Genomic DNA, 26,238 nt, shown 5'->3' on the forward strand with positions numbered 1-26,238 from the left:
GGCATCTTTTGAACTTCTGCCAACCACACAATGCCCTTGCTGGAATGTTAAGATTGATGGACAGCTCTCAGCAGGAGGGCAAAAGGGGGAGGGGGAAGGTTGGCACACCTGAGAGGTTTTCATAGGTGAAACAAGAAATCACACTGCAACAAGTGGCAGATATTCTCTAAGACAACAGGTCAATAAATATTTTCTTTGCCAACTCCCTCCAAAAGTGGCAGCCCAGTGCAGCAATCATGGTGTAACCTAGGGGTCATACTAAAAGTTTGCCAGAGTGAAGACCATGAAGAAGGGTTCCAGCCAGATTGATGTTGGCCATGTTCTTTCCAAGCATCTCCAAAAGTGACAGAGAAATAGCTGGTTGTTCTGGGGCTACCAAGCCCTAGCAAGTCCTGCTCCTGCTGCTTCCCAGCACTAAAGGTACAACCTAGCCTTCTCTCTGGATGGGGGAAAGTCCTCCATCCTACTCCTGACAGGCAAGCAAGAGGCCAGGTCTAGGAATTCAGAATACTTCAGCAAGGGGAATGCCAACAGCGGAGGCAGGGAAGAGGAAATTTCAACCAGTTCCCAGGAGCTCGGTGTTGTTTCTCTGTCTGGATCTTTGCCATATTAGATCATTAGATGGAGTTTTCTAGGGATCAAATCACCAAGACTCTTTCCCTTCCCCCAACTTGCCACATGGAGGATAAAGAACAGAATCACATTTGGGCAAAGATAGATTGGCATTGGGAGAATATAAGGGTTCTTTCACTGTGTCATGGTTTAAGCCCAGATGGAAATTAAGCACTATGCTGCTGCTCACTCATCCTCCTCCCTTCTTCTCCCTCACACCTGTGGAATGGGGAGGAGAAATATATAATGTATGTTGAGATAAGAACACTTTAATAGCAAAAATAAAGGAAAATAAAATAATAATGGTAAATAATAATGTTAATAAAAATAATCAAGTAATGTACAATGCAATTGCTCACCACCCACTGACTAAGCCAGAGCTCCTCTTCCTGAAACCAGATCATCCACCCTTCCAGGTAACTCCCCCCATTTCAAATACTCAGCATGACCTTCTGTGTGTGGAACATCTCTTTGGGTCACCTGTCCCGGCCACGCTCCCTCCCACTTTCATTTGCATGCCACCTCCCTGGCAGAGCACAAGACAAGGGAAAAATATCTTTGACATAGGATAACCACAACTTGGCAAAGAACAAACCATCAGTGTGTTATCAACAGCATTCTCACGCTGAATCAAAAACCAGCCCTGTAACAGCTACTGAGAAGAAATTAACTCTGCCCTAGCTTAACAAGGACACACTGCCTTGTACTGCAGAGCATGCATCACATCAGAATCATCAGCCCCACAAGTCAATCTGGCAGGCACATCTCCTCCAGCTTTTTCCCAGAGGATACAGTGCCTAGTAGAAAAGCAAGGGAATCATATAAGGAAAGAGACACCTCTTTTCCTCAGGCTGAAGCACTGAATCTTATGTTCATCTGTTGAATCCGATTATCAAAGGCCATCTCAAAATAAGTGAAACACCTCTGCCTAAGCATGGCTACTCTTAGGAGTCTTCCACTCAGAGCCCCATCTGCCATAGACTCACTGATTCCTTCTGCCATCTCTACTTTGTGCCTGCATTTGGTAACCAGCTGGATTCATTAGTAAAGTAGCACATCTAGTCTATCAGCCACAAAAAAAAGAATGTTTTGCATAAATATCAGCAGTGGTGTTCAAAAGTGCATTAAAACACACAGGTGAGGAGATACTGTATTTGAGCAGAAAAGAAATGATCTTTTACCCTCCTGAACAATATATGTGATTCTACAGAACATTATTCTTTCTATGGAAGCCTTAGCTAGTCTCACAGAAACCTTTCTGGTCTTGACCTCCAAAAGGAGATGCTAAATACTGTGACTGTATGGTATGCTATCATCAAGAGAAGCATACATTTCATGCCAAGATATGGTGGCTTTGTGGTTTTGGCTTCCTTAGACCCTGGCATATTCCTGTCGAGTCTCCTGTACAATTTTTCCTTTTTCATGAGTGTCCTCTTTATCCTGCTACAGATGGTTCAGAGGACTGAGACTGCACATCAGATACAAAGTCAGTGAGACATGAGGGGAAAAGAACATTTATTCAATAGCCTTTTTTTTGGTAGGGTAGACAGCAGTTTTTTACAGGATTATTAGCATCTGGAAACCCGAGTCAGAGAAGGACTGCTGCAGCCACAATTGTGTGTCACACTGACATGCAACAAGCAGCCTTCAGAGCTGGGAAAACGTAAAGCATAACACCCCACTCTCCTCCCCAAAATGAGATAATTATGGCCTGTAACTCTGGCATGTTCATGCAGCTGCCTCTGGCTGAAATGCTCCAGTCAGAAACACAAACAACATTGCTCTCAAGAAAAGTACTAAGAAGATCACTTCCTCTGCTTGGACAAATCTGCAATGGGTGTTGACAGCAGAGAGCTAGAAATGGATGGGCACATCCACATCCGTCCCCAGCTCTGCAGCGTGCTCACTCCAGGCAGTGAGCACACATCAGGCTCAAATGACAGGTGGGAAGTTAAATGTGGACAAGCCCATTTCACTGGGACAGCATGACCCTAGCCAGTGTGAACAGATCATTATTGGCTTTGGTCAGAACTGGAAGGACTCAGCTGGCAGATCTCTCAGCAGATTTTCTAAACAAAGGGAAACACCATTCATTCCCACGGCAGAGGACAGGAGCCAAAACTGGAAAAGACTCGAGACAGAAGTATCATGTGTCAGCCAGAGTGTGACACCAGAGACACCCACTCTTGTGATGCAGCACCATGGTAACAGCCATTGTCTGCTGTGCGGTGGGCTGTATCACCAAGCATGGGGGAGTATGGTGTTTTCTTCTTCTGGGGCTGGTTTCTTGGGGCAGCCTGACACACAAGGCTGCTGCACAGCCTACTAGGCTAATATCAGCCTGGAAGGGATGGAAATATGAAGGGATGGAAAGGCTTAAAAAAGTAACAGCCCTGAGGTGCCTGGGAGGACAGAGCAAGAAGGGAGGCATAGCTTTGCATCAAGAGACAGGAAGACTATGCCTGGCATCACAAACTGAATATGTGGATGGAAAACTGGCTGCTGGGGAAGACTCACATCCTCTCTTCTCATGTAAATCTACAATTTCTTGCTTTTCTCCAAAATGGATTCAATTTCCAACAGACCTTCTTTCAAACTTTTCATCTCTGTCTCTACCCTCTCCAAAAATCAATGTCAGCATGCATCCTCTAAATGTCCACTGTCTCCTGTACCACCTAATTTCCTCACAACCAAACTCCACCTCTTGCTCCTTACAGCCCTGGCTCCTAGAGCACTCAAACCCATACCCCAGCACTGGAGCTCTCAGTCCCCCTGGTCTCCTGCTCTGTAGCACTGCTGCCCTATTGGTGAAGAGTCCCAGCCCCACTGCCATATATCCCAAAACTCACACTCCTATCTCCTTAGCAATCATTTATCTTATTAGTATTGCTCTTTCCCCAGCTAATTGCTAATTACCTCCCTGCTGATGGCCTGGACCCAACACTTCATCAATGAGATGAGGGCACAAACTTGACATTTCATATTACTTGAAGCAGCAAGAAAGATGTAGGAAGTTCCTACCCGCCCCACTCTCCTTTGTTCCTACCATTTTGCAGTTGTGCCAAATGCCACATGCAACCAGGCGTATCCTTTGCAGACAGAATGCTCTAGCCAAGGAGCATCATTTTGAATTTCAACTTTTTTTTCCTACTTTTTTCCCCTTAAATTAGTTGCTCTTGTCACCTTTGCTCCCCCTACTCTTTGCTTCAGCCTTACTCTTCCACCACCGAGTAAAGCAGCTCTTACCTGCCCCTGTGCTATAGCCTGCAGCATTAGTTTTCACGATTGCATATATCTTCCTCTGCACCCTAGATGTTTGCACTAAAATTCAGAGCAGCTGCTATACAGCATCTATCTCTCCCTTCCCCTTATTTCCAGAAAATCTTCACCAGAAATGCAGAAGGCATGAAATGGACAATGCAATACTCTAGCATGGAGATTCAATTTCCTCCAAAGCAAGTTTTATGTGAACAATCAAGGGTGTTGGTGGGCCTTGCCTATCATTTATTGTCCTTATCACCCACCGCAACCATTTGGATGCAGCACCTACAGGTGAAACAAATGTGCTGCTCCTGACTTCCTCAAATTCAAAAATCCTTATTTATTTTGTTTGCAAAATCTTGATTATTTTCATCCACTGCCATATTGACTTCTTACAATTCCATCAAGCCAGATTTACAACTCCCTAATTATCTCAAGATCAATCCAATCCCCTTTTTTCCAAGGGAAAAAAAAATCTGCTCAGTTCCACAAGTATGTGTTCCAATCTTTCACATTTTTCCCCATTTATATATATTTTAATTAGAATGCTAGATTTGATCGCTAGGTACAGAAGCAACATGCTGTTTTCTTCCCTTTTCTTGACATCAGAAATAGTCTCTTCTGGCTTGAAGAACTTCCTGGATTCCTGTTTTCTGAGAGAAGCAGAAGATGAAGAAGTATGTATGGTGAGGAATGATAACTACTGAGCCAGTTGTGGGAGATACAGACTTCATTCAAAGCCTGCTGGAATCGGTGGAAAGCTATTACTGCTTGCCTCAGCCTTTGGAGTCTCTCTTGGTTCTTCCCAAACTTTGGATTTTCAATGGCTGTCTTAAAGTAAATTTTTAGTCTGATTCCAATCCTACTGAGCACATTCAGCCTTTACTGCCTTAAGTACTAGTAGCAAACAGTAAGCTGTGCTCAGGATAAGGCTGTGTGCAAGTGTGTTCAAGTAGAGGACAAGGAATCTTAATTAAAGTTTTTCATACTGGTAGGTTTGTCTGAAGTCCAGAGTGCACACTCATGAGTTAATCCTCCGGCACCACTTGTCAAAAATGCAGGCCCTAGCAATCTGACTTCTCATATGAAACAACCAAGGTAGAGAAGTTAAATGACCCGATCAAACCACAGATGCATGGGAGTGTTACACTCAATATGAAAAGGCTGCTCTTTGTGTGGCTATAAACCAAATGTCTCTCAGCCAGGCGCCTCTCAGTCCCCACTAAATACACGGTTCAGTCCCACTGCAGGTAGTCACATACATTAAACTAGACAGACACACCACTACTTTATAAATCCAGGACCCAAAGATCTTAGATCCACATTCACATTTTTAGCTGATCAAGAACTGTGTTAAATGCATCTACATTTGTAGTGACCACAAAGTAGCCAGCCAGCCCAGCTGCTTCAGGAGTGAGCTCTGTGGAATGAGACGTCAAGGAGGGCCTGAATTTCCCTAGGTTGCCTAGGCTGTTGGAACTTCATGGAAAAAGAAGAGAATGATATTCCTGAAGCACTCAGGTTTGTCCCTTCATCCCCCTTCTTGAATGGGGAAAACCTTTCAATCAATGAGCTCAGATTATTAAACCTCATATCTTGGATTTGAGTTTGAGAGGATTTTCTGAATTGGATGGAAGATTTTTGTCTCTCTTTGCAAGTCAGTATTTGTAAATGTGTTAGTGTCTCCCTTGATACCAAGGGAAGATCACTGTTTTTTCTGCAGGTAAAATAAAAGACTCAGCTTTTCCAAAGAACTCATCCAGCAGTTCTTTGGATACACCTATAAAAAGCAAACAGATTTGCACTGGATGTTAGCAAAAGCCAAGAGTACAATGGAAATTTCTTCTACTTCCCATTATGGGAATGTGATTATTGCTGAAGTAACTTACTTAAATAATGGCTTTGATCTCTAAAGAAAACAAACACTGCAGGCTTATGATGACACACAACTACCAAATCATCTGGTGACATGACAGGAATTGTTTTTGCATTTCCTGCATTCTCCCTGCATTTCCTGCAGGGAATGCATTTTTTGAATGGAACATGTACATCACAAAGGTAATATTTGTATTGAGGCTATGGACCTCAAGCCATACAGCTGCACTTGATGCAGCCTGAGGATTTGCGAGTACCTCAACAAGGGTTTCTTCTGGACATTAAACATTCAAATACATGGAAAGACTCATTGTGCCATGTGCACTGAGGTAACCTGGCAAAAAAGATTGTCAAAGGACTTTTATACTCTTTAGGAAGCCATGTTTGAAATTAATAAAGCAGAAGATCTCTGGGATCCAAGCGCTACTTTACAAGGGCAGGGGTTGGGTATAGACTCCAGCATTTTAATCTGGCTTAAGTGTGTGGCTGCAGATCCAGCACAGGAAGGTAGTAGAAGTGAACAGAGGGATACAATCTGCCATAACAGCCACCACAATCATGGGTTTTCCTATAGATCAGAGCCCATAAAAGACCTGGCAGATTGCAGTATACACAGCACACAACTCTACTTACAACTAATGGATCTCAAGCCACCAAGATATTCTCTAAGGCAAGACACATCACCAGTCAAAAACTCCCTTTATGGAGTGGAGTCATCTTTAGGATATGGCGCTATGTATTTCAAATGGGATTGCAGTGGTAGACTGGACAACTATGGGGAAACCTCATATGATTGGAGTGCAGTGGAGGATGAAAGCCATCCTGAAAAGGAACACAGTGCAATGCTTTTGAAGACTAGAGCATGTTGCAGTAAATAAGGTACAGTACAGACCACCCAAAACTATTAAGTAAGTACTGTGTACCCCATGAGAGAGAACAAAATGCTTGCTAGCATTGCTCTTTACCCAAAAAGTTCACAGTTCAATCTAAGTGATATTTAGAAGTTGATGTTCAACTTCTAAAATGTTAATGACAAGGAAGCTAATAAAGATGCCCTGGAAGGAAATACTTGGTACTGAGGTTCTGTGGTTGCCCTCCTGCCATAGCCTGATACCCGCTGCCCTAGCTTCTCCCCCTAGTCCTAAAAGAAGGCAACATCACAGACGGGACCAGTCCCAGTCCTCTGTATTTGATCCTGCCCTTCAGCCACAAGGGTGTCCTCATCTCCTTTGCCCACAGTCTCCTGAAGCTCTACTGAGAGCACTGCTGAACACTGAACCGCAATTCAGCCTGGACAGGGAATTTATATTCATCAAAGACACACAAAAAAAACCCTCAACCAAAACCTATAAATATTAAAATATAAACATATTCATATAGTGTGTGTTCCCCCAAGGAGTCTGCTGGATCATGGTTTTTGAGGCACAGGCTTTCTCTTGAGTGCCTAACTTGACCCACACACAGACAGCAACAATTTGATTTAACAGTTCTTGTTTTAGCTGGGTTTTCTGAGAAAACAAAAGCTTATGGGGTTATGCAACCTGTTATCTGTTTGTTCATCTGTCTGCTTCCCATAGCATCTTTTGAACTGGTTAGCTAATTTCAAACAAATGTAGGACAGAGGTCTCAGGGAAAATTAATTTAATGGAAATCAGCACTTTATTTATACTTGTTCCAAGGCAAAGACAGGGAGAAGTACATATCTTTGGGCAGCAATCAGTATTGGCCAGAGATTTACTCATCTAGGTATTTTTTTTCCCTGCCAAAGGGATCCAGCAGGACACAAATGGGAGATGGGAAATACTGACACAAGTGCAGGAGATATGCCCAAAAGAGTGAATCTGTAGGAAGAGAGACTTCACAAAATGTTACCATTGGCAGAAGTTCCTTGTGATACGTGTGCCCTGCCAATAGGCAAACAAGGCCATAGTTTGGTGTTTCAACACTAACAACACAATTCGTCCCTTTCAAATCCTGCCTGCTCTAACTAGAGGATTCCTTCATTCTCTTTGCTAGCAGAGTCTGGAAGAGCTCCTGGTTACTAAAGGGCAGCTCTTTGATGAACACCCGAGTTGCTGCCTGAACATCACAGATAAAAAATAATGAAAAGGTCAGCAGAGCTGAGTTATGGCACAGCATTCAGTTTTTTTCACCCTTTCCCAAGTCTGCATAAATCCCAGCAAGAAATTCTTCACAGCATATAGAGGCCAGAGATGCACTGCAATGTTTAATCTTGAAGCATCCTTTTGGTAGTCACTCAAAATGTAGAAAGCTCAGAGAAAAAGGACTGGCTCTTGGCAGTAGCTGCCTGTTATCAAACCACTGTAAAAATCTTTAGCTATAAATACAAGTTACTTTCTCTCAGAAATCAACATTATCTTAGACAAGATGTATGGGGGAAATCTGGAAAGTCAAGTAGTTAAAAAATGTCACAACTTTCTTTAGTCAGAAAAGAAAAGGCTACAAGCCATTAAACATTACAGGAGGGTGATTAACAAGGATGTCAACACATGGGTAAACTACTCAGCACTTCGCCAAAGTGTTGACCAAGGTTTTACAAACTGATATTTTTGGTCCCAAAATGTCAAATAATGCCTCAGAGTAGGGGGCAGAGGTAGGGGGCTAGGTGCAGACTGAGGGGTATCTTTAGGTTGTTTTCCCATTGCCCTTGCAAGATGCATGGGTCATGTACATCTCATGGACTGTTACTCAGAAGTCCATATTTCACAGGATAAAGATGCTAATCTAGCCCATACCAGCTGTGTGAATGCATGAACACCATTTTAACCATCCCTATTATTTTTGGGCCTGGATATCCTTCTTTCTCCCATGTAATCTTTTCAAATGTGTCACTATCTTAACAAGTGGAAAGCATCTAATCTAAATTTCCCTTCCTGTAATTTCAGCCAGCTGCGTTTATCTTATCCAGGAGAGAGAACAGATTATACCTTTCTCTCCTGAAGCACTCCTGTAATTACATGAACAAGGATCATATGACCCCCAAGTTACCTCTTTAAATTAAAACAACCCTGGCTTTTGTTCAGCATTCCTTGTAAGTCCTGCTGCCTGTGTAACTTGTTTGCATTGAGACAGGCCTAGCAGCCAGATAAAGCAAAAATGCAACAGTTGACCTTCTCATTAGACCTGAGCAGTGATTACTGGAACTACCAAGTGTGAAGAAAATGTTCTGGGCTTGTAGACTATAAATTTTTGGGACATGGAGCTAGAAATACCTAGATTCAAACTCAGGTTCTGCTCTTGCCAGTCTGTCTGTCAAATTGAATCCCAGTTCACAGCTCCTTCACTTGACAGACAGCTCTAGAAATAACAACTTGCTTTACTGAGCAAAGGATGGCCAAAGTAATTTAAAGCTGGAGATTGTGCAGATGTTGTAAATTCTGGTAGAAGACCTCACTGTTATGAAACACTTCCAAGTGGACAGGTGTCCTCTTTTAGAAGTTATTTCAATTTTTTTCTAAAATACTACAGGTGTTTTTAAAACTATCAAGGTTCTTCAAGATGACTACATCAAACCATTGGGATGTCAGTAGCTTTCAAGTAAACAAGGGGAAGTTCAGGACTTCAGAATACCAGGAACCCCCTGGGTAAGTATTGATATTTGAAGCTCTCCAAGTGAATGATTAAACCAATTTGCCTAACGTTGCAGTGACCCATGAGTTTCCCAATATCAAGCCATCCAAGCCTGCTGGGAGGATTCTCTCCATAATAGATGTATTCCTTCCTACAAGTTGATTACAATTAACAGAATCCTTTCCAGTGTAGGTGGTTGTTTTTATTCTTGTTTCACTGTAGGAGAGATCTACATGGAATCACTAAAAACACTTACTGATGAGACTTTTTCTCCAGACTGGAACTTTCCATAAAATCACTTTCCCTTAGTTGTGCTAGCTGAGAGACTCTGTATCAAAGCTTCATACACATTTCCTAACCTAAAAGATGAAGGATTTGATGTGTTCTGGGTTTAATACATTAAATTCTAAGAGACATGTCTCTCCAGAAGCATTCACAGAGAACACCATTTCAGAGCATTTTCTGAAATAGCGTGGAGGTAGTAAAAGACACCAACTTCATTCAACTTTTTATTGAAAGAATATATCCCACGTAAGTAGATGTAAGCAAGAAAAAAGAAGCCTGTATTTTTTTTAAAGGGGGTGGACACTGATGTAAATTAACAATCCCCAGGTGAGTTAAGCCCACTTGCAAACATTCTTCACATTGCACGTCCACTCATTGCACTACAGCCAGTCCTGTGTGGTAGCAGGAGTGCTGAGGTTTAATCTCAGCTCCTCTGCTTAGTACCACTCTAGGGACTGCTTTGAGGAGAATGGTCGCAGAACTTGTCTGTTCTGCTCCCAGTCTCCATCCTCTGACCCCATCAGGTTATTTAACTGAGCTATACCCAGCTCAGCATGTTTAACCTGTGTTAACTATAGCTCACTCACAGATAGATGAAGTAGTTCAGCCTTCAGCTCTGCCCATTGCACAAGCATGCAAATCACAAGGACAGAGACAGGGCTGGCACCATGCTGGATAGATGCTGAGGTAGTTGACAAGTACTGCTGCAAATTTGCCCTGTGTGATTAGCACCAACCTGCAGCTCATTACCCTAAAAATCAGTAGTACCTCCTGAATTTTGGCAAGAGATGTATAGCAGGGAACCTCTCATCTTGCAACACCAAGAAAAGCAAGTTTTTTTAAGGCTTGAGGGAAAAGGAACCAAGGCAGAAACAGACTCCTATTATCAGTGTTCATTTCAATGCAACTTCAGGCGAAGGAAGCCTCGAAAGAGGTTATTTACAGAGAGTGGAAAAAGGAATAACTTTTCCAGGTAAGTGGGACAAGGCTGTTTTTCTACAAGAAAGCAATGTTTATCTAAGCAATACATCAATAATTAGAAGAGGTGAGCTTCTGGAGTTATTAAACCTTGCTTAGAAATCTCACTATTTTTGTTTTTTCATTTTTAAAAAATCTTCTAGGAGAAGATTGGCCTCTAGGAGGCCAAGTGCAGCCATCAGGGAGTTCCTTCATTAACACAGGCATTGGGACTTTCGCTGCAGGCTGCATGGGTCAGTCTCATAAGCAGTATTACTAGTATTACAGTGGGTCACAGAAAAAGAGATAAAGAACAAAATCCCTAGAAATGAGATGCTTATTATGTGCCAGCACTGGTGGATCTCCACCCAGCTTGATGAGTCTCACAGTAAATGAGCAGTGCTGTCCTTAGACTTGGGGCGGCGCAAGGGTCAGTCACACCCTTCCCGCACACACTTGTTATGCCTGCAAAGGACTGTGTCTTTCCTCCACCTACGGGCTGGGCCTGGCATGACACTGCAAGGTAAGAAGGTGCCTTCTCCTGTCACCTGTCTTACACTGGACTCTCTCTTCCTTTATAAAAATCTGAGGCAAGGGGCATTTTTGCTTGATTTTTCTATGACATAAGGCCTCAGAAAGATTCGGAGGTTAGGAGGCACAATATTGTTCCTCAGCTGAAACCACTTCGGCATTCTCCAAGTCAAATATGGCCAGGTCTCTGTGTAGGAGACAGAAGAACATGGAACCAAGGAATGGTAGGGTGGCCCTGAAATAATGATCTGTGGTACCTGGCTTTACCTGCTTTCATACAAGAGATGTTAGAGCCTGTCATAAAACAATATTTAGCTCCCATCTTAGTTCTTTTCAAGAGAACATGGGTTCAGAATGATGTCCAGGAGTATAAAGACAAATTACTTGTGGGTAGAACTGCCTTGTTAAGGTTTAAAGCTTAACATGCTTCAGTAATTTCAGAGCTAGTGAGAGGTTAACAAAGCTTCAGGAGAAGGATGTACCACTGATAGTGTACAAAAACAAAGCAGAATTTATGTGCCACAAGGACTTTTGTTATGACTCCTAAGATAAGGAAGAAACTAATAAAGGAAACACAGCAACTGTGCTGAGACCAGCTCCAACAACTAAAAAGTAATTCTGGCAGAGGGAGATGGGGACCACCGACCAACAACCAATGAACTAAAGAAACCTATGGACTCAAAACAAAAGAAATCTGCGCATGTGAACTAATATTATGACAAGAGAGATAATCATTTAACCAGTAGAAGGCATAATATTAATAAGAGAACTGTGTAACTTGTAGGCAATGAACTGTGATTTCTTTGTATGCTAAATTGTACAACTGGTGAAAAATTTTGATGACTGGGGAGCCGGCTTTTTGGGGGTCACCACCCAGCTCATACTTTGCACAAACTAGAATAAAGAAATAGAAATACCTTGTCTCAGTGTGTATGTATGTGCTGCATATGAGACAAGAAGAATACAAGTGCAACTTTGACTAAATCCTAGAGAAAATCTCACTCTCTGCTTCCAGAAGAAAGCTTGTCGTACACATAAAGGAGAAGCAAGTAAGAGAAGCCTGTAGAGAGTTTTAACTAAGGAGAGAGGATCTAGGTGATTTATCAGCATCATTTAAAGTCTTAATTTTATTAGGGAAAATTTAAATTTATCTAGTCAGTACCTGTGAAGTAAAAAGTCAACCAGCTAGGTCTTCCTCATGTTAAGCCTCTGTCTCATGTTGAATCCTTTCAATGCTCTTTGTGGCAAAGGCCTCCCCGTTCTCAGCTGCATCGTGCTTTAAATATCTACAGTGTGAGAAGCTACCTTATGTCATCCCATCTGTGAAGACATGCAAGCAGAGCATTCGTTTTTTCCCAATTAACTAAAAATGGATTTACTAAAAGGAATATTTCACCCTTCGCTTTTAAAAAATATCATTTACAAAGGCCAAGTAGATATTCTGAGAGGAAAAACTGCCATTAGAGTGGTCAAATAATAAGCATAAACAATTAATACCATTTTTAAATATTGTGATATTTTTGGCCTGTTGACAGGGAAGAGTTTTTTAATATATATAATTCAGAAGTTTCAGATAAAACCATTTGTACAAAAACAAATGGAGGATTTCTCTCTGTGTGTTGTCTTTAACTGGGATCATGTCCTTCTTCTGGAATCATTAAACTTTTACAGATTTCCCAGGAAATAAAAAGAAAGGAAAAATCCATTAATGAAGTGTGTAAGAAACAGGCCTTCTAAAAAAAGAACAGGGAACATATATGAATGTTTTCTTTTGAGCATAATGCAAATGGACATAGCGGCTTGCTACCAGGTTTGCGCTATGGCTACTCAAAAGATGAGCAGAGAGCATTTTGCTAGAGTAGAATTTATCTCCTCCAAGATTTGATATAAGCATTGACACAGAGTGTTGTGATGACAAACATCAGACTTAAGTGTTCAAAAAAAACCCAGGCAGTATGAAGCAGCTTGCTAATTCCCTTCCACATAGCCATGAGCACCTGCTCTGCCTTTTTCTTTCAGCTGTGCAGCTCTGGAAGACAGTCTCTCAGCCAGGCCAAGAGAGTTGATGGGCTCCATGTCAGGGAATGTGAGACTTTATGTCACCCTCCTGGGCATGGTCGGGAATGTGTTAAATCTCAGCACATAGGGTGTGGAGTGGATAAATCCAGAGGGAACAACACAGACCTGCTTTCTCAGAGAGACAAAGTGGTATGTTGTTGTCCTGCTGTCTTCTCCAGCAAAGCAAAAACATGGAACCCATTTTTTCTGTGCTCATTCGCTGCCTGATAGGGCACCTGCATATGACTCTGGTTCAACCATGTCCCCAGGCCCTAGGTACAAAGAACGCTAACGTGACTCTTACCCCTGCTAAACACAAAGATGACATTGGTTCTTTCAGGCATTCTAATCAGTTCTACACAATAAATATTTATACACAATACAGATTGTTTTAATGAGATGAAGAATGCATACTGGCTAGGAAAGACAGGGAAGAAAATACCAAGTTTGCTAAGTTGTTATCCACATTTTCATATGGAACAGCTGAGCGAATGGAAACCAGAGGATATTTACATGTTCTGGCCTACTGGGAACATACCAAGAGGCTGCATTACATTCAGGAATGTTGCCTTGTGTGCATAGCAGGAAACCACTTGTTGCTCGCTCACAAAGCAGGAGATTGAGAGAGAGGAAGGGAAGCACTCAGTATGAGAGATTTGTGAAAACCTAACAGCAAAAAGCCTGTGTCTAACAACCTAAACAAGCTTGTTGGACACCTTTGTCAAGCCTACAAGCAGCACGGCACTACGTAATGGAAACCCTACTCCTACTGAAAGAAAAGGCATGGTGCATTATACCCTTCTGTACTTTTGAAAACTGCCTTTCTGAGAAAGGAATTCAAGCTGAAAGATTTATGGAGAAATAGAAGGAAACGTCCTTGTTTTATCATTCATGCAATAGCAAACTGGAAGCCGTGATTTGCTGGGAGCAAATGGGAACATTCCCCTAGCTAAGGAACAGGTACTGTGCTTCCTCCTTTTCCAAAACTCGAGTTACTTTGCGTTTAAGCAAACATCACAAAGGACGTTTAAGATGCTTTTGAAAGCATTGAACCTTCTGGTACCTTTTTTCCATTACCCCCATCTCACATGGAGTATACCCCTTCCCACACCTTGCCCACATTCGTAAGACACATACAGATGAGATTAAGAGTGTTTCCCGTTCCCTGGGAAAAAGAGAATGGATGAAAATGTTTCATGCAGGGATTACAACGTGCACAAATCACCTTCTTACATTTTATCTCCATGGAGCTTTGGCTTCCAATAGAAAGAAATTTTTTTAATAAACCTCTTGTACTTGGGCAGCTCTGTCAGTCACAGCTACATAAATTGAACGTAGCACATGATTCATGAATTCACAACTGAACTAAAAACATGTCATCAAAACCAGGATACTATTCAGTATGAGTTCTTCCACAAGATTAACACTGTCATTCCCAGATGTTCAGTGCCATCTGTGAGCTGTGTGTGAAGCACAGTTCCCATTCACCATTCTGTGTATTGGTAGACAGCCTTTTGAGTGGCTGACAGGAGTAGGAGCTACAATCATCTCTCTTCATCCACATAGAAAGACAGAGATACCCACAGACTTCTAGAAGAATATGAATGAGAAAATACCAGGAACTATAGCAAACCCAAATTCCAGGCAAAATCGCAGAGCTGAAAGAACAGTCTTCTCAACAAATTTTCTCTTAGTCACTTCCTTGACTGCAGTTTTCTCAAACTTGCTTGTTGTGTAAAATCATTGTTTCAGGGAATAATTTCAGACCTTCATTGAATTCCAGTGCAGTTTTGTACATTTTAACTCTGCACTGTTTTGAACTGTTATGCTCAGTTACGAAAATCATTATCACCTTTCTATTCCCCAACTACATAAAAACAAATATAAAACCAAAGCTTCTTCTTGGCTACTCAAGTTAGCAAGAACAAAACCTCCTTTTTATCACTACTCACTTCAAATCCTGGCTTGCGTGAACTTTACTGACAAGAAAGCAAACACAGAAAATGTTCAAACAATAAAAATAAAATCTCTTAAAAATGTTCCACCACAACATGGTTATGAAGAGCATCACTTCAACCATACAATGAGATAAACAATGGAGAACTTTAAATATTTTGGAATTTGCCATCTCATTCTTTGTCTTCAGCTGAAACACAATATTTTCCTAAATGAAAAAAAAAACCCTTCCCTGTTAAACCAATTTTAAAGTGGCAAAAACTGTGTCAGTAATCACACTTCATGTCATTCTGTGATTATGTGATTCTACGGTAGAAACTCTGAGACTTATTTCATGCCATATTGCAAAAAATGGTAACAAATTCAACCACTTGCAAAATAACATATATACATAATGTAGATGCTTCATTCTTTCCACAATACTCTTTTAGTATGTTAAAACAACTTTTTCAATCATATTTTAATTTAGACAATCTTTCTTCCTGAATTTGTCTTTAACAAAATGAAAATTAGTTCATTGTGAGAAAAAGCATGAAAACTCCATAGGCATAAATTTGTAATTGTTCTTATCACATTTAATTCCACGCAGACACCTTCAAAATCAATTATTTGGTGTAGAAGAAGGAATGTGCTGCCCCTATTAAGAGGAATCATAAAAGATGACTTGTAAATTTAGATAGTCTTCCATAAGGCATCCTTTGCTAGAAGCTGATTTGTCTCCCAAGGTAGAACTTTAGAGTGCACTGATAAGAGAAGAAATTTTATCTTTATATTAATCTTAGTCAATATTTGGTCCTGCAAAGATACAGGCTCGGCAACAGATCTCATCCCTTGGTAACTGTGAGGTTGGAAGAAGTATGCAACTGGGCCCAGAGCTGTAACCAGGCGGGAGTTCCTGTTGCTGTGCACTGCTGGCGCCTCTGGTTTCACCCAAAAGAATGCCTCAGAAGACTGCCATGCGACTTTCTTACGGAGGACTACTGCTGATGAAGGATTTTTATCTGCACCATTTTAAGTTTGATTCTACAAAGGAGGATCAGTGTGATCAGTTTGAAGTTTGGTCAAACTGGGGTGTGGGTGATTTTACTGAGTGATTTGCCCCAGGGCAGCCTGCGAGGAACAGGTCTCCTCAAGCAGCTAGGATACTTTTTATTGTGTTCAGGTGCATGGGCAGAGGCACAGAGAGCACTTTTCAGGCATCCGTGTCGGATAATTTAAACGAGCAATTCTCAGCTGTTGCCCCTAGTTACAGCTAAGGTACAGTTAATTTTTCCTCAGTAGCTATTACAGGGCTGTGTTTTGGATTTGGAATAAGAATGTTGTTGATAACATACTGATGGCTTGGTACTTTGCCAAGTCGTGTTTATCCTACGTCAAGGATTTTTTTTTCCCCCTCTCTCATGCTCCGCCAAGGAGGCGGCACGCCGATGGCAGTGGGAGGGAGCATGGCTGGGCCAGGTGACCCGAACTGACCAAAGGGATGTCCCACACACAGAACGTCATGCTGGCTATTCGAGCTGGGGGCAGTAACCTGTGAGGGCGGATCATCTGCTTTCGGCCAGGGGGGTCTGGCTGAGGCAGTGGGGGTGAGCAACTGCACTGGTGCGCTTGTTGTTGTTGTTGTTGTTTCAATTATTAACCTCTTCTTATGTTAACACACAAGTTTTAATTAGATTCCTCTCCGCACTCCACCGATATGGGAAAGGGAGGGGCAGGGGGAAGCTGAGCAGCGATCTGAGCGGAAAACCACCACAGCTATGCCTTCCGCTCCGCCCGCCCCCAGCCCGCCCACCGGCGCCGCGGTGCGCAGGCGGCGGGCCGGGCGGTGGCAGGGGCGGTCCCAGCGGCTGTGCCGCCCCCCGTGCCGCCCCCACGGCAGGCGGTGTCTGTGCCTGTGTCTGTGTCTGTGTGTCCGTGTCCGGGCCGTGCCCGCCATGCTGCTGCCGGCGCTGCTCCGCCGCCCGCTCGCCGCCGCCGCCCGCCAGGCCCTGCCGCGCGCCGTCCCTCAGGTAGCGGCGGGGGCGGGCGGGGCCGTTCCCTCCGCGCGGGGCCTGTCGCTGTCGCGTGGTGTCCTTTAGGATCCATCCCCGAGTGACGGGATCGACTCGATGGGAAAAGGCTGCTGAAATCAGCGAGTCCAGGCCACTGTGCTCTCTGCTCGAGCAGCACCGCCCTGTGAACCAGACCGTGGCACCAGGCGTCACGTCCAGCCTTTCCTTAAACACCTCGGGAGACGGCGACTCCACCACGTCCCTTGGCAACCCATTCCGATGTCCTATCACCCCGTCTGTAAAGAATTTCTTCCTGATACCCAATCTGAACTTTTCCCGCTGTCGCTTGAGACTATGCCCTCTTACGTTGTCACTGTCCTCAGCCTGCAAGAAGATGCCGACCCCCAGCTGGTTATAGCCTCCTGTCAGGGAGTTGTAGAGAGTGATAAGGTCACCCCTGAGCCTCTTTTCACCAGGCTAAACAGCCCCGGTTCCCTCAGCTCCTCCTCATAGGGCCTGTACTCCAGACCCTTCACCAGCTCCATTGCCCTTCTCTGGCACAGAAGTGGTCCTGCAGTATCCCAATGTCTGTCTAAGCAGGAGAAACCTTCAGGGCCTCTCATTTGCCACAGAAATCCAGTGTGGAATGGGTCGCTCCTGCAGGCTCCATACTCAATCAGAATCCTGCAAAGGTTTATGATAGCCCCAAGGAGCTGTGACTCATGGAAGCCAGTACTGGATGTGTCATACTGCAAAGGGCCATTGAGGAACAAAGCCTTTGTTTTTCACCTTCTGTATTCAGCGACCTGGAAGTGCAGGCAGCTGGGGGGGTCAGGCTCTTCTCCCACATAACAAGTGACAGAATAAGAGGAAGCAGCCTCAAATTGCCTAAACCAGGAGAGGTGTAGATTGGATATTAGGAGAAATTTATTCACTGAAAGGGTTGTAAAGCACTGAAACAGAGGAGTGATGGAGTCACCACCCCTGGAAGTGTTTGAAAACAGGTAGATTTGTCACTTGAGGATATGGTTTAGTGGTGGATGTGGCACATCTGGATTCACAGTGGATAGGATGATCTTAAAGTAATTTCTAAACATAAACAATTCTGTTCTGTGGCTTGAGTTGCATGCTGCAGATTCATGTGAAATAGGACACGTCCAAAATCCATCCTGTAGCTGCCTCTATGCAAACATGGGCTAAGGCCAAAGCTGTGTTTTGGCCCTAATTTTTCATGTTTTGTTTGAGAGGTGAGTAGCATCTTCCAGGTTATTGAGGCAACTGCAATAGTAACTTAGTCTGGGACTCCCAAAGGGTTTTATCTAATATGAACAGAAAAACTGTTCTTGATCAGGCTTTGGGAAGCAGCCAGTAAAAGGCTAGGATGTGAACTTAAGCAATCTTTTGTTGGAACAAGTCACTCTTTCTTAAGTGTTGGTATCTTCTTCTTTCATTTGCCAATAATATGTAATTTGCCAGTGCTGGTATGTGGTTGTCAGTGGAAAAACACAGTGCAGTAGCGTGAGTTGGTTGGGTAAGTGCACCACAGACAGGTGTTGGTGTTGCTTCCTCTTTGGTGGCATCTCAGCAGCCTTGCTTTTGAATAATGTGTTTAGCCAAATGCATCTTGCTGCTGAGTTGCTGAGGAAGAGGTTGAGAAAAGGAGAATTCTGCTTTGTTATGAGCTAATAATTAAACAGTTGAGTGCATCAAAAGAAAGACACATTACAGTCTGTTGCATTGCCAGAAGGAGTGGCAGCAAATAATCCACATTGGAGCTACTTCCAAAGTAAAGTCTGAAAAGGTACTTCTTTCATAGTGGATGTCATGAAGTAAGTACCCCTCTCCCAACCTGCAGTAACAGATCCTTCTGTAGTATTGCGCTAATTTAAAAAAATTAGACAGAATACAACTTTCTGGCTTGAGAATTATTTTTACTATTTTTTCTTACTATTTTCTTTCAGGTACGCCTTGCTACAGGGCCCAGACAGAATAATGGCATTTTCTACGAAATTCGCACATATGATATTAAGCCAGCGAAGATGAAGGAGTTTTTGGAAATGGTCAGCAAGTACTTTCACTTTCGCACTGCCCACTCAGAGCTGGTGGGGTTCTGGTACTCGGAGCTGGGAGCCATGAACAAGGTGCTGCACATTTGGAAGTACGGTACGGTCAGCATCCCTTCGCGCCACTCTGCTCCCTCTGTGTCCCCTGTCTCCTCGGCAAGAAGGTGAGGGGAATGCTTACCTGCCTTTTCTTTGTTGCTCTCGGTGTAAGGAGGTGCCCCCAAAACATTGCTCCTGTACTGACTAGTGACAGGAACACGCCAGAGCTTGTCAGGACAACTTTGATGTGTTGGGATGAGAAAGTTACAGATGTTCTTGAACAGCAGTCTCTGTTCAAAACAGGTCTAATAGAGGAACTGTGGCAGAGTGTTTCATTCATGGTAAATATTTTTAACTTAGTGTCAGTTCCACAAATGTCTCGAAACTTTTGAAGCTAATGGTGAAAAGGAAATACGCATGCATATGCAGTCTGTGTGTGTTTTTATGCATGTATAATAGTTCTTGTATTTTAGCTCAGAGTACCAGTCACTCCCATTAAAAAAATGAGCATGCAGTTTGCATGCTTAAACTCCTTGTGCAGTGGGCCTGTCCTGAGGTAGGAAGCCACTCCACCAGGTCTGACTTCTGAGGCATGCAGAATGTTTTTGTTGCAACTTTAACCTTGCTAGCAATACGGTTTTTACAGTATGATGAACTTTTTTTCTTGTTGGAGTTGGTGCTGACATGGAAGGTACAGGTAAGCCAAAAAAGCTGCTATTATGCTAAAAACTAGGTGTACTGGCTGTGCTTTTTGTGGAGCCCAAGGGAAGGGATACTTGTGTTAATTCCCCAAATACACAAGTGATACTTGTGTATAATTCCCCTTGAGCACCCGCTGCAGTCCAGTTGCATCTACACGTTGATACAATGTGCTAATTGAAGTCCTGTGTGGCCACACTGTTTAGATTAAAGGATCACCCCTTTTGTTTTGGAGGGATGAATCCTGGAATCAGAGAATTGTTTGGTTCCTCTCAGTCATGTTGCTCAGGGCCACATCCAGCCTGAAGTCTAACACTTCCAGGGATAGGGCATCCACTGCTTCTCTGAGCAATCTGCTCCAGTGCCTCAGCATTCTCACAGTAAAGAATTTATTCATTATATCTAATCTAAACATTTCTCCATCCTAGAAGGTATTTAAGGCCGGGCTGGATGGAGCTCTGTGTGGCTGGTGTCCCCTCACGTGGCCAGGGGCTTGAAACTAGGTGATGTTTAGAGGTTCCTTCCAATCCAAACCATCCTGTGATTCTAAATCTACCTTTGTCAGTTTAAAGCCATTTCCTCTTGTCCTGTCACTACATGCCCTCATAAAAAGTGCCTCAGCTCTCTTATAGGCTCCCTTTAAGTGCTGGAATGCTGCTGTAAGGTCTTCCTGGAGCCTTCTCTTCTTCAGGCTGAATAGCCCAAACTCTTCCAGCCTTTCTTCACAGGAGAGGTGCTTGAGCACTTGGATCACCTTTGTCACCTCCTCTGATGTCAGTCCTTCTTCCTTCATCCACCAAAGCTGTAACTCCATCACAGAAGGCCAAAATGAGTCAGGTACAATTTGCCTTAGTGAAGCCATGTTGGCTGTCACCAATCACCTCATGGCCTTCCATGAGACTTGGCATAGTTTCCATAAGGATCTGCACCTTGATCTTGCCATGCACAGAGGTGAGACTGACCAAGCTGTAGTTCTACAGTTCTTCTTATGTTCCTTTTTAAAAATGGGCTGCCACAACCTGTCAAATACAATGAATTGTGGCTTAGCCACTTCCTCTGACAATTTCCTCAGGACCCATGAATGTATCCCATTAAGTTCTGTTGATTTGTGCACCTTCACGTTCCTGGTATGGTCTCAGATCTGGATTTTTCCTACAGCAGGTGGTTCTTCATTCTCACAGCCCCTGCCTTTGCCTTCTGTGACTTGCATGGTCTGGCTGGAGCACTTGCCAGTGCAGACCAAGGCAAAAAAGAAAATTGAGTACCTTAACATTTTTCATGACCTGGGCAGTCATATCTTTCTTCTCCTTCAAGAGAGGACCATTAATTTGTCAATATTTTGAGTTCACTTGCATTTATAAATTGTCCTGCTTCTCAGAACATTTTATTCTTGGCTAGTGTGACTATCTTTAAATTAAAAAAAAAAATCTATGGGAAACCTTTAAAATGCAAAACTAAGAGAAAACCTATACCTTTTGTTTCCTAACAGAAGGTTAGGAAACTGTTTGGACTGTTTTACAGTCTAATTGTGGTGGTTCCTCCCCCCACCCTGAGACCACACTATGATCTGAGAAATGAACAAAGTTTACAACATCCTTCCTCCTTGATTCATCAGATCCCTGCTTACATAATTTCTATATTTACCTCTTAGTCCCAAGATACTGGTATTTCTCAAAGTTCTTCCCATCCTCATACGCTGGATTTTTCTTTTGTAATATTAGGGGCTGTTTGCATAATTGCTTAAAGATGCCACTGCAGCCTAAGCAGTTGAAATTCACACTCTTACTTAAGTGGATTTGTTTTCCATTAAGAAAAAGAAAAAAAAAAAGAAGAAATGGTTTAGCTTTTGGGCATTTAAAATCTTTTTATGTAACTGAACACACAAACATTAATTCTACACTTTTAATGTCACTTTATATAAGCCAAAGCACATTTAATAATTTTTTTCTTGATAGACTATTACTTCTCCTGATTTTTTTCCACTTCATTTCCATATCCACTGTGCTTTCTCCAAATCTTTTCCTTGGTAACTGTTGCCACATCCAGTAGTGCCTGCAATTGCTATGTGTAAATCTTTTTAAACAGTAAACTTGCTTAACTTATTTTAACTCTTCTGTAAACTTTCTGGGAAAATTCCATTTGGCTTGAATCCGTTTTAATCTGAGAGCTAAAGCAGATTTTAAAGGAAGTTTTGCAGAATTTAAAGGAAACTTACCACATCTGCTTTGAGCTAATATGATGTCTAAAAATACCAGTTTCAAAATTAGTTAAGTGTAGTTTGCCTTCTTGCCATTATACATTTTGATTGAGTCTGATGTGATATCATATGCATTTTTTCATGGTTTTTTTTCCTTCCTTACAGATAATTTTGCCCACAGAACAGCAGTCCGGCAGGCACTAGCAAATGACAAGGACTGGCAGGGAAAGTTCATCTCTGCAGCTCTCCCCTTGGTAGAGAAGCAGCACAATGAGGTTGCTTATCTGGTGCCCTGGTGTCAGCTCGGGAAGCCTTCAAAGGAAGGGGGTGAGCTTATCTTTTCTTTTGCTGATTAAAGCTACCAACACTAACAAAAAATGGCTTAAAGTTTAAACCAGGTATTGCACAGTTTTATGACCCTTTACGTAACAAATGCATGTACGTGCACCCATGTGGAAAAGGTGACATAACACAATGAGGGACTGTTTTTTGGAAGGATTTTACACTAACATACATCAATAGCTGACTAGAGCACTGATCATCAAGGTTGTTAATGATCAGGATGGTAACTTGCTAAATGAATATGGAAAATGGCAGTGCCATAGTAGGGGTCAGAGCAGCCATCCCAGACTTCCTTTGTCGGTCCATCAGTGAGAGGGCATTTCCTGGATAACTGTTGTTCTCTTTCACAGAGATTTTCCTCTTATCAATTTGCTTTGATGATACTGCTTCTTTCACATAAAGTTTAAAAAATTCCCTACTTCTTTAAAGATACATGAAAGTCAAACAAGGATCTGCTCCTTGATTTTGCCAGGTACAGAGGTGAGACTGACTGAGCTGTGGTTCTGCAGTTCTTCCTTATGCCCCTTTTTGTAACAATCACAGGTTAGGTGTAGAAGTCATGTCTCTTTGTACTTTAATTCTCTCTGTAGCAAATTTGATGTTAGTACTATTGCCTGTTCCCCAATTCATGAATACTGGCAGGCTTTCCTGCATGAAGTGACAGGGAGCAGACCTTGCTTCAGCCCTCAGCACATGTATAACTACAGTAATCTTTGTTCTTTATTTCCTTTATTCAGGATTTGGAATTTTATGCTGCTGCTGTTGAATTTGAAACAGTTTTCTCTAAAATCGGGAGAGACAACTTGAAACACTGTTATAGTTTATCTCCAGCCTGTTGCTAGAGAGTGACACCAGACACTGCCAAGTAGCAAGTGTCTGGCTTTCTATTACTGTGTCAACAATTGTGACCTGAACAGAAAGAAGACATGTAACTTTTAGCAGGACTGGAAGTTTTTTGGTGAATTACGCCATTTCTCTACAAATAAAGGAGATGCTTGGCACAGCAGAGGTGCTAAACTAGTCCTGCTCTTTTGGTTATGCTCTTTTTGGTTATGCTGTGATCAACTGCCAGAAGTCAAAGGAGTTTGTAATGTCATAAACCACTTCAATGCCAGAAAACATCTCCAGTCTTAGAAAAGACACCAAGCATTGCTCAAGCAGACACCCAAATTCCTCTAACAAGTATGAGCACTTGTGGTACCTGCAAAGTAGTCTGAATATCCCAAAGTCTCCATTGAAAATTGCAAAGTTGGGCTTTGTGGGAAGCCGCCTGTTCTTCAGGGCCCTGGTACTTAGACTGACACTTGAACTAACTGCTATTAGTGAGCTTGTGAGCCTCTGGAAGGCGTGAGTTCTTGTGCATGTTGGGAGGAAGTGGCAGTTTCCTGTTGTCCCCAAATGATAGTGAAACGTTACACTGGTCTCACAGCAAATACACCGTGGCCATGAGACATGGTTCAAGATCTGCTGTATTAATTTGTATTTCCTTCCTTGTGGTAGTGTTTGCCTTTTCTTCTAGGTGTGTATGAATGGGTTACTTTCCAGATGAAGCCTGGTGGGCCAGCATTGTGGGGTGAAGCATTTCGTGCTGCAATCAATGCTCACATCAACACAGGATATACCAAGCTGATCGGTGTTTTCCACACAGAATATGGATTACTTAACACAGGTACTCATCAATTCCTGATACAGGCTTTGGCATAGGAGGGGGCAGAGGAGAGGGGCAAGCCACCATCCTGGATCAGGATTGGCCAGCTTGCTGAAAATGTTGGTGTGGATCACTGAAGTCCTGTAAACAGTCCTTGAACTCAGCGTTGTGTATTGGGTTATAGACTTAAGCCAGTTGCCCCGATCTTAAAATACTGTCAGATGTTAAAAGACTCTCTGATATTAAAGTTAAACCATGCAATGGCTCAGTGAAAGATCATCCCACCACTGGCATGCCTGGAGAATTGTTTCTGATAGCGGCAAGGCCTGTAACAGATGAAGGCAGATTGCTAGGACTTAGAGTACATATTGTATTGCAGCATAGTAGTGCTCAGCTGAGTTTATTTGTACTTTCTCAGTCCATGTACTATGGTGGAACGAGAGCCCAGATCAGCGGGCAGCAGGAAGACACAGTGCCCATGAAGATGCCAGAGTTGTGGCAGCTGGTAAGACATGATGAATCTAGAGAACTCACGTGTGTTACCTGCATGCATGCTGAGAAAAGGATTACCTTTCATTGGAATACTGTCTTAATTAAACGTGTATTTAATTTTAGTGCGCGACAGTGTCAGATTCTTGGAGTCCCAGAAAAATGTGCTTCTGATTCCTCTGCAATGCTCACCGCTGAAGTAACCTTCTTCTAAAGGATGTAACTTATGGCAGAAGAGACAAGATGGAAGTGCTGTCAGCAAGTGACATGGACCCCCATACCCTCATGAGCTGAGCTGTTCTTCAGATGACAAAAAATGGATGCAAAATGCTGATCCACTGGCAGTGTAAATCAGCACTCTGACACCAATTGTCAGAGTTTATGGTGATGTTCCTACCTCTCCAGGACAAACAACTTGAGCCATATCATGACATAAACCATGCGTTACCAACCTTCTATTTTAATCCTTAAATTCTTCATGTTTTGCATAGCTAGATCACTTACCAAACTGAGAAAGTTAAGTGCTCTTGTGCAGCATTCCAGCCAGGGATGGTATAATTTTTATAACATACTTTGATGCCTCTTAATTATCACATCTTAGTTATTCCATACAGTTTTAAGACGGAAAGCTCCCACATGTATCTTACCAAATTATGTTTTAATCACTTCTCACTGGCGTACTTTATATTAATTCTGAGCAATGTACAACATCAGTGTTGCTGGAATTGCACTTAAATGCAACAGTGGGGCTGATTAGGTAGTGTATCCTAATGAGTTCTGCCATGAGACTTTTTACATAATAACTTGTTATGGCTCATTTCAGCCTTTTCTTTTTTTGTTCATCAAACACTGCCTCAAAACTGTGAGTTATCCATACAAGTTTTGGCTTGGATATTTTATCATTTGTTTAAGGTGCTATAGGTGATTAGCCCTTCTTGTTCAATTGTGTCATCAGACTCAACTGATTTACATGTACTGTCATTCTTTGAAATACTTTTTGTCAGACTGTTGAAAGCTAAATAAATGAGCATAAAGCATTAATTCTTAGTGTTTGTGGCTCAAGTTCTTACTCTTTTTAACTATGAAATTATAACTCTCATTTTCCAAGTACAGTATTCATTTTGCAGGTCTTCTCTTTCGGTCAACAACAAATTGCTTTAGAATGAGTAAGTTGGTAAGAGTGAATAGCAGTAGGGCAGAGGGCACATGGGCTAAGAAGTCAAACTTCTATTTTGTATACAGTGGTACAGAGCACCCTCTTCTGCAATTTATAGGTATTGACTATAAATTGCAGAGCACTTGGGAGGATTTTCTACATGTTAATCATGGATCTGCAGTGAGCAATTGAGAACTGAAGTATCTTAGTGCAGGTTGCCTAATGATTATTTCTGCTTTAAAGTTCATTAAGATCTCAAAGAAAGCACTAAAACAAGCTCTGGGCCATTATGCTTGTGTCCCAGGTAGGAACATGGGATGTGGCTGCTGTAGTTAAGGGAGTGTAACAGGTCCCAGCTGCTATATCCATGTCCTCATACACTGTTCCCTCCAACAAAGCCATGTGTAGCATTCTCAGGGTGGAACAAACACTACTTCAGAGACCCCCATCTTACATTTTACAAATCAACCTTGAAGGTACCTAGAGCT

The 26,238-nt window shown here is 42.5% G+C and overlaps 1 protein-coding gene across 2 annotated transcripts in view; it reads left to right on the forward strand.

Annotated features, from left to right (window-relative positions):
• Positions 1–25,635, forward strand: part of NIPSNAP3A (nipsnap homolog 3A) — a 53,189-nt gene extending 27,554 nt beyond the window's left edge. The window contains exons 1-6 of one of the 2 annotated variants that reach the window (XM_054651800.2): positions 16,969–17,135; positions 19,079–19,280; positions 22,281–22,442; positions 23,977–24,126; positions 24,524–24,610; positions 24,721–25,635. In XM_054651800.2, the coding sequence (XP_054507775.1) occupies positions 17,061–17,135; positions 19,079–19,280; positions 22,281–22,442; positions 23,977–24,126; positions 24,524–24,610; positions 24,721–24,797 (753 nt within the window). In that variant the 5' untranslated portion in view covers positions 16,969–17,060 and the 3' untranslated portion in view covers positions 24,798–25,635. Of the gene's footprint in view, positions 1–16,968; positions 17,136–19,078; positions 19,281–22,280; positions 22,443–23,976; positions 24,127–24,523; positions 24,611–24,720 lie in introns of those variants that run through there. The other variant, XM_077172309.1, reaches the window with a different exon arrangement.
• Positions 25,636–26,238: the final 603 nt, after the last annotated feature.

This window comes from Agelaius phoeniceus, chromosome Z (genome assembly GCF_051311805.1).
Source record: "Agelaius phoeniceus isolate bAgePho1 chromosome Z, bAgePho1.hap1, whole genome shotgun sequence".
Classification (NCBI taxonomy): domain Eukaryota; kingdom Metazoa; phylum Chordata; class Aves; order Passeriformes; family Icteridae; genus Agelaius; species Agelaius phoeniceus.